This window comes from Telmatherina bonti (genome assembly GCF_933228915.1).
Source record: "Telmatherina bonti genome assembly, chromosome: 7".
Lineage (NCBI taxonomy): Eukaryota > Metazoa > Chordata > Actinopteri > Atheriniformes > Telmatherinidae > Telmatherina > Telmatherina bonti.
In genome coordinates this window covers 29621173-29638715 of record NC_136625.1, presented here as the reverse complement: position 1 = coordinate 29638715, position 17543 = coordinate 29621173, and the positions used below count along the sequence as shown (strand labels likewise).

General features: G+C 38.9%; 1 protein-coding gene across 1 annotated transcript; it reads right to left on the bottom strand.

The window, feature by feature from the left end:
* Positions 1-4287: 4287 nt before the first annotated feature.
* On the bottom strand, positions 4288-15625 carry nop9 (NOP9 nucleolar protein; the record flags this gene model as incomplete). Its single annotated transcript, XM_079243844.1, has 12 exons — positions 15618-15625; positions 14798-15043; positions 12304-12540; positions 11951-12160; positions 9498-9605; positions 6827-6968; positions 6542-6734; positions 6316-6456; positions 5055-5174; positions 4752-4964; positions 4543-4648; positions 4288-4442 (listed from the first exon to the last, which is right to left on the bottom strand). Exons 2-12 carry the CDS (start codon positions 15018-15020, stop codon positions 4288-4290), a joined length of 1848 nt encoding a protein of 615 aa, XP_079099970.1. The 5' UTR covers positions 15021-15043; positions 15618-15625.
* Between the last annotated feature and the right edge of the window lie 1918 nt (positions 15626-17543).

The window sequence follows — 17543 nt, the reverse complement described above, 5'->3', positions numbered from 1 at the left end:
TTTTATTTAGGCGTGTAGTTTTTTTTTGTGTGTGTTTTAAGTCATTTTTCATGCTTGTGGTGTTTTTTGGTCATGGCGGTGTTGGGTGTTTTTGGTGTTTTAAGTTGTTTTTTCTTTTTGTTGTGGTGTTTGTTTTGTTGTTAGTGATGTAAGCAGTGTTGTGTTTGATATTTTAAATGTTTCTTTTTTGTTTTTTTTTTAGTTGTGGTGTTTTTTGGTTGTTAGGTGGGGTTGTTTTGGTGTTGTAAGTTATTTTATGCTTTGTTTGTGGTGTTTTTTGTTGTTAGCGGTGGTGCAGGCTTGGTTTGGTTTAAGTTTTGTTTTTGTTGTGGTGTTTTTTGGTTGTTGGCTGTGTAGGGGAGTTGGTTTGGTGTTTTAAGATTTTTTTTTTTAGTTGTAGTGCTATTTGGACGTTAGAGGTGTAGCAAGTGTTATTTTGTGTTTTTAATTCTTTTTTGGTAGTTGTAGTTTTTTTGGTCGTTAGAGGGGTGTGAGGGGGTTGTTTTGGTGTTTTAATTGTTGTTTTGTAATTGTGGTGTTTTTTTGGTTGTTTCAGGGGTGTGGAGGGGGGTATTTTGGTGTTCAGTTTTTTTTTTTGGTTGTTTTTGTGAGGGTGGGTTGACTCAAGGGAGGAATGTTTTTATTTGCCCTGTTATGAGTCTCCACCTCCTCCTACTTGTGAAGTCCACTCAGGTTGGAAGATGTGCTGTTGCTGTTTGAAAACAAAACATCTTCCAGTGTTTGTAACGTGATTGTCTCCTCTTTTAATTTTGATGTTGACAGCAATCCAGGAAAGCTTCAGCACGTGAAAGTTTTCCGTAAAAACCCGAAAGCCTTCTCAAAACCTTTTCCAATGGTGGAAAAAAACTTTTGAATCTTGTTCTTCTTGTTTGGTTGTCCGACACATAGTTGGTATTTCAGGGAGGTAATGAGGACTTCATCAAAATGTTCATTATCTGTTGCCATTGCTGCTTCCAGGAGAATTTCTGTTGATTTAAATTTTTTGTAAAGGTCTTTCACTACAACCTTTGTCAGCTCTTTAACATTTCCTTGGTTATTGATGATGCTCTCGTGGTTCTCCAAGTTAACTTTACCAAGTACCAAAGTTGAGAGCTTTTCTCTGATGGTTTGGATGTTCAGTGCTAATGTTTCCCTTCCCGTTCCCTTTGTATTTTGACAGAAGCTTTAAAACCAGAGCAAGAACAAGGTTGTCTGTCAACATCTCAGCATGAGAAGATGATATTGATGCTGTTGTTTCTTTTGTTGGTTCCTCTTCTTGTTCTGTAAATTCATCTTTTGCAATGACTTTGGCTTCAGTTTTATCACCAACATATGCTGTCTGACTTGAAACAGGTGTTGGCATCAAGTTTCCATCAGATTCTGGTACAGAGGAGGTACCTGAAGAGAACCTGCATGAGTGGCATCAAAAACTACTGCACAAAGCACCCATCTACTCCATCTTGCTGTGATGCAGACAATGGGAGGTTGTCATTTCACAAAATCTGTTCTTTCTTTGTCAAAGTAAATTTTCTGCATATCAGGTAAAATGACTGTTATGTCGAAGCAAATTTATCCAGGTCTAAAATTATAAATCAAGGTGAAAAACTTTTCTATTTGTTGACTCATGTCAAAACAATAGTTAATTCTTCACACAGTAATTATTATTTAACGCATTTCAGTTTTATGTGAGCTTTTTTTTTTCATAGTTCTTTTCAATCCATTTTAAAAATCTAAAAGTTGAATTTATATGTACTTTTAATACTTCCTCTACCTTTGGTGTAATAATTTTTATGTTTTAAGGAAAGCACTTTAAAAATGAATTGTGCAATACAAATAAACTTTTTACACCTTGATATAGGATATAATGAAATAAAAGTGTACATTTTATTCTGTTTCTGTCATTTTTCCATACCTCTAAGTGGTCAGGCAGACACTTTTCTGCAACATTAAGGCCAAGATGGAGACATTTTTCCACATAATCTTGTGTTTAAACACAGCACCTTTGTAAATCAATGTTCATTTAGCAGGATGAGTGACAGCAAAAGTCCATACAGGGGAAGCAGTCTGTAGACTTTTCATGGAAGCAAGGTTCCTTTGGAGCAGGAAATCGGCGTGTCATCCCCATGTCATCCTTGCTGTGTGTGGGCTATTAGAGAGAAGTTTCCTGATCTGCACAGACAGAACACTGGTTTTGTTCCTGGCATATGATTCTTGTTGTTTTTAGGTAAATTGCAAATTAATGATAACCCATCTGTGGAATTGTTCTTTTTCCAAAGGTATTTACTGTGTCATTTATCTTGACTTATAACTTTGTTCTTTTATGCTTTTAAGTTTAGTATATTATAGTTAGTTAACTTCATTTGAGCTCATTTGTGTTTCTTGATGCAATTTTAATTAAAATAAACTCCTTCAAATGCTTTCCATCATTCATTCAAAGACTAAAGTTTATCACGATTTACAACTGCAAAATAAACATATCTAACAGCAGCAATAGACTATATATGCACAAACAAAAAAAAACGCAAAAGCCAGTGATTCACAAACAAAAGGCAACTCAACAACAAAGGATGGGAAATTTATACTCCTCAACAGAGGGTCGGTCACTGTTGTCCATGTTTTATCTGTTGCTCGTGTCGCTGACTTCATACACATTTGTCACGCAACACACCCACCCAGTCACATGCCCCGCCCATTTCTGCATATTACATATTTTCTGCATATAAATATTTTTTGCTGATTGATGCTAAAGTGATTCTTTGAAGCTAGACCACACTGCGTGTGTGTGTGTGTTTGAGCCCACAGACAGGTCACAGCCTAGATGAGTACTACACAGTCTGAGTCAAGGGGAGATCTCAGCTCAAACCTCTCACTAAGAACACTAAATCCTGCAGATTTAACGTTCTTCTTTCAATAAGTTGTTCCTTTAAGTTGTTCCCAGCACAAAGCTAGATTTCTTGATAAGTTTTTTTCAGTATCTTTTTGCAATATCTTCTTTGGCTCTGATGCTGCTGCAAAGCAGATTGCACCTTACCACAACAGACTTGCTCAAGTTATGCAACATTTTGGTGCACATTGAAGGGTCTCTACTTCCTAAAGATGTAGAATTTATTTTGTTCACCTGTTGTTTTTTTCCCAGACTTAGCTATTGTCCAGGTAAGCTGTCAGGTATTTGCATTCCCCTACATCCTCTACAAGGGTGTTCTGCTTACTCTTTACATTCTGATAACCACAGCCATCTCTTTTGTTTACTATGTTTCCACATCACCAGTGATCAATCCAAATGAATTGGGAGTTGTAAGCATTTTGAATAGTTTTAATTCTTTACAATTCATTCCCTGCCTGCTCAACTACTGTATATATATATTTTAAATAATTTTCTTTAGTTGGAAAGCTTAAACGCTGAAAACAGGCAGGAACTTTATATTGATAAGTTCAAGTAAAAGCTTTAGAAACAGACTGTTTTCACTGAGTATTACAAAAGTGAGAACTACTGAAGACTACGGAATAATCTCTGTGGTACTGAATGTGCAATTGCAGTAACTTTTGTACCTCTTAAAATGACTGAAATCCTTGAAATACCACTGCAAACTCAAGATTATACAATACATATGTACACAGCTGAAAAGTCACCTATACTGCAGGAGGAAGAATCAAGAGGATTACTAAAGATTTCTGGAGAAAAATTTGAAACTAAAGAAAAAGGAGGCCTCTGCTCGCAAGCACACAACTTTTTATACCACCAAACTATGTGTCATCTTTTCATTTAAATCATGTAAAATATGCATTATTATTGCAAGTTTAGTTGCTGATTGTTTCAAAACTGTGCTCTATTGCATCTGTTAAGCATTAGTCTTCATTCATTGGCAATTCATCAGTGTTACGACCCTGGAGTTCTCAAGTTTATATCTATGTTTAATCTCCACAGATTACCAGGTTGCAGTTGTGTATGAAGCTGTGGTTTATCTTCTGTTCTGCAGATTTGTGGAATTGAAAAACATAAAGCCTTAAAAGTTTTTTTTAGAATAAAATTGTTGTTATAATGTTCCTATTTTTCACACTTTATATTAATTACAGTAATTAAATGATGAATTATGTTCATTTTTCATGGTGTTACTCAGTGGACAAATTATCCATGAGAATGAATGTTCCTGTTCTGTGAACTCTACACTGCTTGTCAGATTTAACAATACTTACAAAGATTAAGTAGGTCAGGAAGCAATTTAATGTTTTAACTCAAATATATTGAAAAAAAAACAACATTTAAACAAGATAAAACATATGAACTTGTCATCCAAAAATGTCACTGAAAAGCTTCCGCTTCTTGGACTCTCCAGTCTGTATTTCCTGCCAGTGGGTTCGCCTGTGTATAAAGTGGGAGAGGGCAAACTTGGCCCACACATGACGAGCAAACTGATCCGACCTCAGCTGGTTTTCACTTGAAACTGGAGGAGGAAATATGACAGTAATAAGATGTGAGCAGAGAAGGGGGTCAGGGAGAACATGTACATATGTGCACAAGTTATCGTCGGCCATGAGTGTTACCAAGTTCCTGCGCGATGCTTTGCCTCTGACTGACTGTAGCGCTGTTCCACACAGCTTCAAGTACCCGGCTGCCCAACCTGGAGCAGGCCATTTGGACGTACAGTCCCTGGAACGACACACAGTGTGACAAAAAAATGCATTTGTTCAAGGTTAGTTTCTTTTTCATTTTTTTTTTTTTTTTTAATAATTACAAAAAGAAAAGAATGTACCTCCAATCTCTTGAGGATCTTGCCTCTGCCTTTGTCACTAGATGTAGTGATGAGTGCCTGAAGGACGTGGCTTCCAGCAGGGTCTGAAGCCAGAGTGAGGAGGTCTGCGGGACTCAGAGCACGCAGGCTGCTGAGAAGCAATGACCGTTCCTTAAACTTAGCGAGTGCTTGGACCAGCCGGGACCCGTGGTAACAAATGGAGGTCAGAGGAACCTTAAAAACAAGGAACAGTGAATCTGCAGCATCTGTATGAATAAGTAAGCTGAAATGTGCCAACTACCACAAGTAATAGAGGCTGCTTACCTCGTTGTGTATGGCGCCCTCTGCTGTATCAGTGTGATAATACACCTCATAAGTGAGCAGGGACATGAAGAGAGGGAGGCAGGTGACATGTCGAGAGCCTGGCTCTGCACAGTGGAATGCCTAAATGCAGCAAACACAACACGGCTTCTTTTATCCACAAGTTAAATGTCAAAGATATCACCTGGTCCTCAGCAGCTCTTTAAATTATACAAGTATAACCTTAGAAGATCAACAACACATTACACTTCCTCATAATTTATTTAACAACAAAATCAAACCAAAATTTTTAAACAATGTCTTCAAAAACCTTCATGATTTAGGACAGTGTGTCCGTCATTGCTCTAGAGGACTGTTAAGAAAAAACAGTCAGAGAGCTTGGATCAGACATATGGGCACCATTCCCAGTGTTTGCCTGAAAAATGTGCAAAAAATGTGTATTGTACCATCCTGAGCTGGACCCTTTGTTGGACAAATGGACAAATGTTCTCTAAACCTTTTGCTGTGCATTGTACCAAACACTTCCACTTTAGTCTCATCTGCCCATGGAGCCATTGTTTGAAATGTCTTGCAGTTTGTTCAGATGCAAACTTTTGTTTTTTGACAAGCCCTTACTGATCAGTTAATGCACAGGTGTCAGACTCTAGTCCTAGAGCACAGGTGTCAAACTCCTGTCCTCGAGGTATCCTGCAGGTTTTTGTTGTCACCATGCCCCAACACACCTGATCAAAATTGATAAATTGGTGACAAGAAGCTTCTGGATCCATTAGATTTGAATCAGCTGTGTTGGTAGAGGAAAACAACAAAAACCTGCGGGATACCAGCCCTCGAGGACTGGAGTTTGACACCCCTGTCCTAGAGGGATGGTATCCCGCAGGTTTTTGTTGTTTCCCTCGACCAACACAGCTGACTAAAATCAAATGGATCCAGCAGCTTCACGACAACCTGTTTATGAATGTTGGTCAGGTGTGTTGGAGGATGGAGACAACAAAAACCTGCAGGATACCGGCCCTCGAGGACTGGAGTTTGACACCTGTGAGTTAATGCATTAAAATAGCATCACTTGACTGATATTTCAACCATTAAAGTGTACTTCACTCATTTCTTAAACATTTTGCTTTTAGTTTTTATAGAATGTCCCGATGTGTAAAATGTTACAGCTGAATAACGACACGCTTTCCTTTTTACCCGCAATGGAAACAGAGCTCTTTTGATACCGTTCAGAACTCCTGTATCATGAAAGCACAAACTTCTCTGTACTTACAAGGAGAAGGCACTGCATCATCTCATCTTGCTTCTCTCCACTTTCTGCACAGCTTTCTGCCAGCTGGACGATCACACCCATGTGACCTGCAGCCAGGATGGCTTCTACACCCTGGACCAGTTCGTCAAACAACCTCAGAAACTGCACAAACATAGGAGAAGTCATCCAGCAAATTCCCAGCAGTCCTATAATATAATCCACCAGCTCCATCAGTGGTGTGACCTACCATTTTGTACTTGGCTAAAGCTGCAGTTAGTCTTTGTATGGGGAAGTTAGCGATGGGATGGAGGGCTAAGTCAACCAGATGCCCCTTTAGATGGTTTTTGTAGACGTTGCGGAGAAGAGCTTTGTGGGACAGCTGTATGATCGTCTCCATGAGATGACTGGAGGCTGGGTCCTTCAGAAAGACCAGAAGTGGACTGTAAAGTGAAAATAATATTAATATTAACCAACACATCAGTCTGAATAAACCAGTTTGTGATTAAAACGGAGCAAAAACGTTGTCTCTAACCTGACTCCAGGAGCGGCACTGCAGCTTGTCAGGTACTCCATGCTGCGTTTGAGGAGTTGTTTGCAGAGTTTGGGTCTTTTTCTATGACAGACAGTCAACATAGTCTGGAACACTGCACTGGCAACAGCATCTGTAACACTTACTGAAGAGAAGAAAATTGTTTTTTATTTAAACTTTCTGACAATCTGAAGATGAGCTGAGGCAAATGACTGTCAAAGCACCCGAGGCAAATCCTGAGTCCAAAAAGCACGAATGAATCATCTTCCTTCGATAAAAACCTTCCAGACACACTTTAAATCGTACTTCTGAATGCTGTAGGTGGAGCAGGTTCTTCAGGACTTCCATCAAGGCCAAATAACATCTGCAAGTTCCCAAAGCGATACACTTAAAGAGCGGACATTACGTAATCATTTTCTACATATTAGGGGTGGGAAAATCGAATTAAAAAAATATTGGGATTGTTTTGCTTCACAACTTTAAAATGGATTTTTTTGTTAAAAATTTTTTTTTTGTTTTTTTTTTCCAAATAAATAAAAATAATCCATTATAACATTATTGTCATTTTTATTGTTTTTATTGATCTTTTTTTACTTGTCTTCTTGGGCATTATAGCAGCAGAATGATGGTCTGGCTACTGTTTTGTTTGTTCCTAATTGAAATCATGGAAAATGAGAAGCAAAAAAAATGTTTTGGACATTTTTTTCTTTGTAGTCTACAAAAATAAGCAATATCAAACAATTGTAAGAATTGCTATTTAAATTGAATCGGCACCCAAATATCAGAATCGAATCGAATCGGGACAAATGCAAATTGTCACAGCCCTACTGCATATGTGATGCGTCAATGCATTCGTTGTCTCCAGTGTTGACAAACAACATGGGTCATTCACCTTCCAGAACTTCTCTTTCATGTCCATTTCTTGCCATTTTATGCATTAGTCTCTAACTCACTAAATATTCTGCCTTCATCACAGATTTGCATCTTTTGGAATAGCAAAGCACCCCAAGAAGCGAGAAATCCAAAACTTTAAGTATATATAACTTCTCGCAGTAAAATTCTGTTATTCCATTATTCTGTTTTTGTTGACTGGTTTTGCATGTTGTATTATCCCAAAGCAAATATTTCAAAGTGATACAGCAGGTACACTGACAATGTTTCCATCGAATTCCCTTTTATAATGTCTGCATAATTTTGTTGTAACTCTTCACAGTCAGATTAACACAGTGTTTCTCAATTCCGGTCCTCAGGCCCCCCTGCCCTGCATGTTTTAGACATGTTCCTCCTCCATAGCACCTGAGTCAGATTATTGAACTTCCTCATCAAGTTCTTTGCAGCGTGTTAACAAGCTCTTTATTTCATTCAGGTGTGTTAAGGTAGGGTTGCCTAAAAAACATGCAGGGCAGGGGGGCGTGAGGACCGGAAATGAGAAACACTGGATTAACAGCTTTCTACAGTTTGAAGCCAATAGGTTCCTCTAAAAGGACAGATAGAAACAGACAAAAAGCCACTCAGGTTCCTCTGCAGTGTGTGTATTTATCCTGAGGTTAGTTACTGACTATTTCATTTCAATCTGCTAATAAAACTATAATGTGAGCTGGTTGGGGGCCAAAAGCAACAACCCTGGCGGTCGGATACTTAGCGGCAGAAGTTAGCTCTGGCGACAGTGAGTGCCACCCTCTCTGGAGGGGAAGGAGCTTGAGCTGGTGCACGAGGTTGAGCGGTACCGCCTGGCTGCAAGGCGGCTGTAGCTCAGCAGGAAGAGCAATTGTTTTCCAACTGGAAAGTCGTAAGATCGAACTTGCGTGCCAAAGTGTCCCGGGGGCAAGACACTAAAACCCCAAGATGCCCCCCGATGTACCCATTGGGATATGTGTCTGTAAGTCGCCTTGGATAAAAGCGTCCGCTAAATGACTGTAGAATAGAATAGAATAGAATAGAATAGACAGCCTGGGGTCTGGAACCAGCTGCCTCATAAAGACTGAACCCCTCTAACATTCTGGAGTTATTTCCAGTAAGTTGCTGGGTATACTCCTTGCCCCCCCCCAGTGGACATGAAGTTAGCTTCCCTCTGTCTCAGATAGGAGAATGGATCCAAACTGTTGCTTGTGCTTATGCTCTCAACAGCAGCTCAGAGTACACACCCTTCCTGGAGTCTTTGGATTGAGTGTTTGAAAGCACTCCTTCTCAGGACTCCCTCATTGTGCTGGAGGACTTCACTGCTCATGTGGTCTGGTGATAGTGGGATCTGGAGGGGAGTGATTGGGTGGAATGGCCCTCCTGATCTCAATCCAAACACAACAAACACCATGTTTAAGCACAAGCGTGCCCATGTGTGCACTTGCATCAGGAAACTCGAGGCCGCAGCTCAATGGCTGACTTTATAATTTTTTTATAGTTGTTTCATTCAGGTAAAGAAAAGGGCGGAGCTGTCAACCGATCACCACCGTGTGGTGAGTTGGCTCGGTTAGTGGAGAGGGATACCGGTCCAGTGGGACCAAACATGTGAGGGTGTGCTGGGAATGTCCGAGTGGGCCTCTATGCTTGAGCAGGCCAACCAGAGGAGAAACTAGCATTTCTCTGAACTTTGTAAATATAAAAAGCTGATTGACACTCAGGTCAAAGTGCACATACACAAGTATTAACTGTGACATTTTGAAAGTAAATGACTTACGATTTATGTTTTCCATCAAGGTCTCCGTGAGGGTCTTCAACTCGTACCAAAACGATGTGGGGGTCTCAAAGTCTGTCAGCTGTGGAGTATTGTTGCGCTCTTTTGCACCTAGTTATAAACAAGAACATCAAAAGAGAAAACGGAGGCATGAATACAAAACGAACACATACAGAAGTCCTGACACAGCTTCAAAGAAGCAGAACCGAACGGTCAAACAGGTCAAAAGATTTACTGGCTTTCTGTCTTTTATTCCAGCTTCATCCTCGGTAACTAGTTGTAGCGTAACTCACTGACTCAGTTACAGTACTTTAAGCCCTGAGGGAGCATCCACAGCATGAGCATTAACTGCAGTGATAATGATGTGAGCATCCAAACCGCAGAGATAAAGGTCTGTAAACAGCAGCACAGGGCGTGTACTGCACCCTCCAGCTGCACCGAGGTATCCAAGTGGATTTTAATGAGCTGTTCCAGAGACATGAAGGCTGCCCAGACAAGAGGAGACAAGTCGATCTGCCACTCGGAGCAAACTTTTTGTCTTTTCATTGATATTATGGAACCCTTGCAGAGGACAACAGTAGACCATGGGAAGGCAGTGTGTTGCAAGTAATCTCATGGTTTCCTATGTTCGCTTTAGCAGAACGTGATAGACATGGCAGCTTATAAGACAGGGTGATATCAAAGGGAAAGTATTTCCTTCATCTTTAGTTTCTCACCAGAGTGGGGGGTATTGAAGATCACAGGGAATATGTAAGGTTATTCAACCCACAGAGGTTGTCAAAGCCAAAGCTTTGCATGTGGCAAATCAGAAATCACAGGTCAGTTTACTGGATTATAAAAAGAGGTTCCCTGGTTGTCATGTGAAGGATTGCTTATGAATTTCTGCAGGAAATAGAACAATTATTCATTACAACGATGCACCTCACACACATTTACTCTGCAATGCAACAAACAAGATCCTTAACCAGGATTTCATGCTTTTCATATCCACACTGGCGCTGTGTGTGCACATATACTCTATACATATATAGAGCGATCTGCTCTGTATATGACAAGCGTCATGGAGAGACTTCATCTTGTTTTACAGACTTGACTGAGTTGTAAAGAAACAATAAGTGTTGGAGCTCTGAGGACGTGGAATAACTCAGGTGTGAAGCTCGATCACAGCCAGTGAGTGCCAAAGAATTATTTCCAGAAGAAGTCATACTAAAAGATTTGGCTCATCATCGGGCAAGTTGCTGCACCCAGACAGAACAAACATGCAGTTTCAAGCTATTCTCCAACCGAGTGTCAAACACACCTGTCAGATGCTTCAACACTTCGTAACAATAAAAACAAAAGCCAGGTGCACGTCATGAACGCACGTCTCATCCCTGATCAGAGGTATGAACCCTGAGGTGTTTGTTCCCTTTTTTTTCGGAAGAAAAATCCGTCATAAAAAGGAATCATAAGGATTCCTCTTTAGATGGATGTGTGCACTCACAGAAAAGAACATATTACTAAAAGGATGTGATTTAGATTTGATCTGTTCTTAATATAAATGTTCTGAATGTTATCAGCTTGAATAAAAGCTTTTAAACATCACAGAGGACAGATCATGACCCCTGTTATCTTTAGATGGTTCATCATGCGTCAAAAAGCCCAAAATGTGATCCCTGCTTGTCACCATCACTGCTGCACCGTGTCAGGTTGTCAAGATTTTTAAAACTATGCTACACCTTTTCCAATCTTAATGTGACCTAGAACCAGTATAATCTGACTGAAAAACTGAAAATATCTGTTATGAGAACCATTAAAATAAAGAAAGAAGAACAAATCAACGTTATAAGCTGGTGGGATAAGTGTGTACAACTCGGCACCAAAGCTTTTGATTTCCTGCACTGTTTTTGGGTTGGAGTCTATCAGCACGCTGTGTCTTGACTTGGCAATGTTCCCTCATTCCTCTTCTCAAACACACACCAAATCTGTCACACTGTGAGAGCATCTCTTGGATTTAGATCTGGACTCTGGCTCAGCCAAAACCTTTATTTTGTTTTTCTGGCGAAGCCAAAGTTTGTTTTTAAAGTATTTTGGGGATTTTTGTGCCAACAGGTGTGAGCAACTCCAGTACACGAGTCAAATCAACGGGTAATTTGCAAACTTGTGCAGAGTTTTGTGTCAAGCTCTGCAGTAGCAGCTGCTCATGTGCATATGCATGTTTGCATGCTCCTAAAGCCTTACGTAAAGCTAGCTTTCCCTGTGGGTGAGCGTCCGCTGCTTCCTGCTCTTTGGGTCACTTATTTGACCCCCAACAAAAAGCTTCACATTTCCAATTTCAACATCTTTCCTGATGTATCCACATTTTGACCAGACAGTTTATCCTCTGTCCTACTTAGACCAGTACAGGTGTTACCAGAAAAATCTATTGCCTTTTACCAACGACTGACTGAACTGACTTATAACGTTTGTGTGTTTACCTGGACGAGCTTCAGTGCGAGGAGGTCCGACACAGCCTCCCAGAACGTGTAAAAGCGTGCGAAGCACGTGTGAGCCGTGAACGTGTCTGATGAACTCGGCCATGTTGTCTCTCACCACCTGACTTAGAGACAACACATGGGCCTCCAAAGCGCCACCACCCGCCTCCTCTTCCTCCTCTGTGGTAGATGTTGGATCACCCTGTGATGACTCTGCAAATGAACCAATTACACACATGCAGACAGTTCTATGTGATTTTTATTGAACTGCAATTGAGGAAAAAAACTTATTTAGTTGGAGTATTTTGATTGAAATCAATACCTCATTTGGTACTGAACCACAGCTGCTATCTTACCCATTGATCTGGACATCTGTCTGAGTGCGCTCTCAACTACGTGGCCTCCATATCGGTCACATGACACCGCCTTAAACTCCGAGCCTGACTCTCCGCCCAGTTCAGCCAACACCTCCGCCACCTGGTCGAGGCTGGACAGCGGGAGCAGACGCTGCAGAGTGATGCTTCCTGTTCTGTCCACCGCCACCAGGGCCGCTTTACCTTTAACCTCTGTGAGGACGTTCTCCACAAACATTTCTAGAAATGAATTCGAGAGAATAAACAGTAATGATGGTGGCTGTAGTTAAAACGTCATGCAGTAGTTAAAAAAATGCAGAAAAAAACAACTTATTTTAAGTGAAATGCAGCAAACAGCAAAGATAAATTCATGTGCAAAAACACTTTATCAACACAATATGCTGGTTAAGTTTGACAATAAGAAGCAGGTATGACAGTTTTGCCAAACGGCAGAAAATTAATCTTCAACTCTTCACATTTAAGCCATTTTTTTTAAAAACATGGCATTTCCTTCCCTTCAATTTTATTCTTTTTGTTTTGCCATCACAAGTAAAAAAATAAAAACGTCTGCTTGGCTAAAATAAACCATTTGAAGGCAAGAGGGGGAAATCCGGCGGCTGATTTATATGCTGCGCCCAGGAGCACCGCCGCTGATACAGCCAAGGTTGAGTGGAACCGAATGCATTTATACTGACAGTGAAAAAAGAGGTTGTCGGAGCCGACCGTGGTTGGCTGACAGATAAAGGTAGTCTGTGTGTGTGGAAGTTCTCCACAATCACCTTCTGAGCAACCTCCAAGTGTTTCACGGAACAGAGTTCAGGTTATTGGATCACGTGGACCCCAGAATGATTTAAAGGTATTAAAAAAACTTAGATGGAGTTTGCTTAAAATACTGACTTATACTTTCAGATTTTCATTTCTAAATGGTCTACGTAGCTTGTAACAGATGTGTGAAAACAATAACAGAAAGACAGACGACAATGAAGACTCTGCAACCAAATCTTTACACCACCTGGAAAAGTGGGTCAGAAAAGAAAATAATCTAATTTGTGTTTTTAATGAAGCATCTCCCGTTAGGCACCACAAAAGCTTTGTATTGCAGAACTGACAAATACCTGAAGACCTGGTTATTACTTGTATTTGTTTTCTCACATTTAAACTCACCTTTTCATCATAACCATGGACTTCTATGGGGTCTTTTTTAGAGGGAAGAAACCCTGTAAAATAACTGATGATTATGTTCTTAGAATAAGCTGTCGTCTGATGAAGCATTAGGTAGGCCTGTCGCAATAAGCTATGAGTCAATTAATCGCACAAAAAGAAAAAATGTGTGCAATAAGTTTGCCGGATGCAATCATTTTCATTTGTTGCATTTGTTTTGTGCTGCATTTGTTTTAAGACAATATTAACTAAACGCGGCAATACAACGGGGCACTTAAAACCCAACCATCAGCTGCAGTTTTCCCAGCTGGGAAAATAAGACCTTATCAGACAGGGAAGCTCCATCTTCCCGACAGTCCACGATCACTGAGATGTTTAACTGACAGATGAATACAAACAAGATGGTGCAACATGGTGTGCACTCAGACAGCGTGGTTGGTAAAGCGATGCTGCCCTTTAATATTGTTAAAAAGGCAACATTTTGAAAAATGTTGCAAACATTTCACAGTCAGTATGAACTGCCTGGATGAACATCCATGTTACAAATGGCAATTCCACAACTTTACAATGACACGAAAAATGACATTTTACCATTCCACCTCTGGTCAAGTCCAAACATGTCCCCTTATATGAGCTGACCATAGACTATGTAACTGCGTTGCATCGTGTTTAAAGGTGAATGTTCCAAATAACCACATTGCCAAAACCCCAGGAGAAATCCTGATCTGTTTTAGTCTAGTCTGCAAATTGAGCTAAATGTTCTTTAGAAATTAAATGATCGATGTTTAAAAGGGTGTATATATATATATATGTATATATATATATAATATATATATATATATATATATATATATATATATATATATATATATATATATATATATATATATATATATACACATGTGCTGTCGTCCCCATTCCAATTCAATTTAAATTGCAATTCTAACAATTTTTCAATATTGATGATTTTTGGAGACTATATAAAAATGTACAAAACTTTTTATTGCCAGTTATTTTTCTTTATTTCAATTAGGAAACAACAACACAGTAGCCAGACCATCATTCTGTTGCTACAATGCTGAAGAAAACAAGTAAAAAGGTCAATAAAAACAATAAAAACAACTAACATTTTATCATGAACTATTATTATTGTTATTATTATTTTTAAAGATGTCTTTTTAACAACAACAACAAAAAAAAAAAAAAGCACAACGTTTGCGCTGTTCTGATATGCAGTGGAAATTTTTTGAAAAATGTGCCTGTCCAGAGCAGAGTACCACCACTGTTCCTTTTCAGCTTCCGTAAACAATGATCATTTCAGTAAAGTGATGCTTACCTCTCTCCTCGTTGTCTTGGAAACCTTCACTCAGCCTGTCTCCCACTCTGCGGAAATAGCCCACACTCTGAGCGTCCAGCCGCTTCTTGCTGCCGTCTCCATGAGCTTTTGGTCCTTCTTTAACATCCCTCTTCTTCTTCTCTGCTCCCCCACCTTCTTTGAGGTGCTTTCTCTTCTTTCCTCCCCCTTTCTGAGGCTTGTTTGCCTCTGCCTTTGCCACCATGTCTTGGACCCTAAAACATGCAGCTTACAGGCAAAATGTTTTGATTTGAAAGAGAAAATAGTTTTGGAATTTGAAGTTTTTTTTTAAATTTAATAATTACAAACGCCGTATTGAGACATGAACTGTTCATTTGATCCAATTCAATTTTATATTTATAAAAAAACATGTTTATAAGTTTTTTAAAAGGGAAAACTGATTGTTTTGCGTCTGTGGTGGGAAAACTCAGGAGGACAGATTGAAGCTTCGGTGTAAGGAGTGTAGTTTAGTGAAAGAAAAGCAAGCCAAATTCATCACTACCACTAATACTAACTTTGATTTCCCAAGTCATACTTTAAAAGGTTTATATGGTTTTAATATATGCCATATTTTTCAGGAAACATACATACGCAGATTTGCTCAAAAGACACAGGATTCTCAGAAGATGCTAGTTGGTTGTTTCAAAACTACATGAATTACCTTCATATTTCTATTTAACTAAAGACACAAAGTTGTAAAAGAATACGTCTATATTACATAAGCAGATGCGTTTGTTAATTTGTTGAAACTAGTAACACATCAACGCTCAAACCAAGAAAGGTAAGAGAAAATTAAACTCACATGTTAGATCTATGGGCAGGACAGAAGCGGTGTGTTGTTGACGCTCAGTGATGACGTACGCTCTCGCCAGATTTTTTTTTTTTTTTTTTAACGTTGTCCTGCTGAGTTTTGACCGGTAGGGGGCAACAGAGCAGCTTTACTGGTATGAATCACATCGTTTTCTTGAACGATGTGATCATTTATTTGTCTTACTTATCAAGGGTGAAGCTGCATAAAAGCTTTCATTGACAAATGGTGACATTTTTCTTTCTTTTTTTTTTTTTATTATGTGGGACACCATATTTATTTTCCAATCATCTTTGTTTGTCTTACTTATCAAGGGTAGGGCTGTGTAAAAAAAAAAAAAAAAAGTTGACAAATGGTGATTTTTTTATTGATTTTTATGTGGGACACCATTTTTATTTCCCAATTACCTTTGTTTGTCTTACTTATCAAGGGTGTGGCTGTAGATCATTGTATTTTTTTTTTTCTTTGACAAGCTACACTTTTTTTTTTTTTTTTTTTTTTACTCACAGTACGCCTATACAATAGTAAATTTATTGTTAATTAAAGAACATTGGCAAGAATTCATTGGAGTAATCTTTTGTTCTTCTTATAGAAGATACATATACTTTTCTAGTTTTTCATGAAGATTACTGAAGTTTTTCTTTTTTCATATGTAGCAATACATTTCTTGTCTGATGTCTCAGACAGATGTAAGGATCTCTGTTAAGACTTGACATTCATAGCGAAAGACGTCTCCGTTTCACCCCTGTAAAGATGACAGCCATACAGTTGCTGGGGAAAATGACAAATCTCCACTCAGTCTATGTTGGGGTGTGTAGTCAAGTGAATCAGGGGTGAAACAACTTGAGATGTTGCAATTTCATGTCAGAATGGAAGAAAATGGCAACAAATATTTCCACAGGCACAGAGATGAAGTAAAAGAACGTGGAGGATTAAATTTACCAAGTGCCAAAAATCTGTTTAAATCTTTCCGTAAAAGGTTTACATCTAGGTTTATTGGCGTGATTTATTAAATCACTTTACATTTCATATCTCCCTGTAACTAATGGCCACAGCTCAGCTGGAGGAGTGGTTGTTTTTAAATCACACAATGTGTAAGTTGATCTCCATCTATTTCATGATATCCCTAAAGGAATATATTAACCCATCAAATTAGTCCACAGGTCTAAATATCTTTGAGCACATTAGTATACAATTATAGAAAAAACACTGCACGTAAGCTAAGAAGTGCTACATGCCTTTGTGTGAATCACAACTCATGGTAACATGGTTTAATATGCCAATGGCCACTTCTCCCTGAAATTCATACAGCCGAGCTGTGAAAGTCTGAAAGAATGCTTTATTTTTTCCCTAAAACCAAACAAACAAGCAAACAGACAGGAAAAAAAAAAAAAAACCAAAAAACAGTGACATTTCTTTCTTGTTCAGTTTTTGCCAAGTTAGCTTGCTAGTTAAACTTGCTAGCTATAACAGCTAAACAGGTGAAGTGTGGAAATGGCTGCTGAATTGGTGACTCAGAGTGAGCAGTAACGAACAAAGATGGTTAAATACACAAATGAACATCTCAGTTTGTAATTCTTATGACTTGTGACAATAGTTCTTACTGTTGTGGACAAATGTAGTGTATTTATTTTTGTTAAAATACTAAACATACCAACAAACAACAACAAAAATAAAGTCAGCCTTTTTTCATCATTTTTTGTCAAGTTACCTCTCTGAAATGGCTAACTATAATAAAAATTCACTGTATTATTATAGCTTATTACTAATTCAAAATCATTCTAATGCTTACAAGTTCAATCCAAAGGAATTACAGCACAATCATATTTACTACAACCAAATGAGCCAGTTCATTATAACTATGTTAAATAGATGTTACTTCAATATATGCATATGCTTCAGTCAGTGAGCAGCAATTGT